The sequence below is a fragment of the Plasmodium gallinaceum genome, assembly GCF_900005855.1.
Source record: "Plasmodium gallinaceum strain 8A genome assembly, contig: PGAL8A_v1_76, whole genome shotgun sequence".
NCBI lineage: Eukaryota > Apicomplexa > Aconoidasida > Haemosporida > Plasmodiidae > Plasmodium > Plasmodium gallinaceum.
Window position 1 is genome coordinate 18,849 of NW_021628238.1, and position 1,746 is coordinate 20,594.

At 21.4% G+C, this 1,746-nt stretch overlaps 1 protein-coding gene across 1 annotated transcript; it reads right to left on the reverse strand.

Annotated features, from left to right (window-relative positions):
• PGAL8A_00194700 (fam-e protein) lies at positions 1-993 on the reverse strand (the record flags this gene model as incomplete). Its single annotated transcript, XM_028670633.1, has 1 exon — positions 1-993. One exon carries the CDS (start codon positions 991-993, stop codon positions 1-3), a length of 993 nt encoding a protein of 330 aa, XP_028527366.1.
• Positions 994-1,746: the final 753 nt, after the last annotated feature.

Consider the following 1,746-nt stretch of genomic DNA (forward strand, 5'->3'; position numbering starts at 1 on the left):
TTATACTGAAATGTTTATGAACAACTTACTTTTACGACGTCTAAGAAATTTATATACAAAGCACCAAATAAAAACAAGCATAACTAGGAAGGGCATAAAAGATGTCGCAAGAAGAATAGATGTACTAGGTCTATTTTCATGACTTATAGGCATATATGTTGGTACATGCTCTAATTTTCCTTGACTTGGAATTATGTTTTTTATAGAACTAATTTCTAGTTTTTCACAAGAAATTAATTCATTTGTATTTTTGTATTGGCAAAGTTGTGGATCACATATAAAATTTAAATCTTTTGTTATGCAACTACCTGGAAGATATAAAAATTTTCTATTTTCTATACTGTTATCTAAATAGTCATTTATAAAAATTAATCTTCCGCCATAATTTGCATTAGAACATGATAAATTACCATTTACAACTTCACATAAATAATACATGCATCTATTCTGTTTAATATATTGCGTTTTTACAATATGACAAGTACTTCTACCAAAAGATAAATCCTTATATTTTAATTCAGTAACTGTATGTTTTGAATTTTTTGAACGTCTTATATTAATTATGTCACTATCACCTCTATTAATAATGTCATATGAATTAAACGAAAGTGTTTTTCCTAAGTAGTTTGCATCAATGTGTTCACATATTGTTGCTTTTTGGCTTATTTTTCTAAGACGGCATAAATATGTTTTAGATGGATATTTATGAAAATAAATATTCTCTTCAAATAGAAATACAACACCATCTTCATCATTATTTGAAAGAAATATAATCCTAGAGTGATTATATGGTTCATAACGTTGATATTTAAATATGTTATTTGATAAATCATTTAACTTGTTATTTGAAAAGTCCTCTGCCTTAACTGGTAAAATGTCATTATTACATAATAATGGAGTAAATTTAATTGAATTTAAAGGACATATACGCATAAAACATTTGATAACTTCTTCTTCTAAATTTTCGCATCCTTCATTATATAGAAGTGCCATTTCTAAAATTAATGTAATATTCGTTTATTTTTCATATATGTTATTACTTAGAGTTCCGTAGTTTTTTCCTTAATATTTATTTGTTTAATTATTTCTTTTTTAATATATCATTTTATTATAAATTGTATTTTATTTCTTGTAAAAAATATAATCTATAGTAAAATAAGTAATATTTACAAAAAACTTAAAATTCGCTTTCTTAATCTTTTGTTTAAAGATTATAGTTTAATCGCATTTTTTTTTTTTTTTTGAAAAATATTTTTTCATAAAATTAAGAATTTACATGACACTTTTTAATATATATTAATGTTTTAATTCTTTTTTTTCTTTTATAAAAAAAATAAGAAACGAAAATTTTTAAAATTTGTTTGTATTATTTCTTTAATGTAAAATGGTAGCAATATCTTTTTGAGAACTTTTATACTAATAAATATATAATCATTTTCAGAATAATTAAAGTTACAATTATATTAAAAAAAAAATATAAAATAAAATTTATAGCGATATTTCTTAGTAACTATGAATAAACAGCAGTGGTATACTAATGTATTATAACAGTTAGTATTTAGTTAAATAGTGCAACAGAAATGTAACGCAATAGTACATGCGATAATGTTTTCATAAGTAAATAATAATAAGCTAAAATTAAGAAAAACAAAAAAAATAAAATTAAATATGGATAAAATAAATTTTAATTGATATAATAATAACATTAAAATATATATTTAACTCATTTTAATAGTTACGTAATAA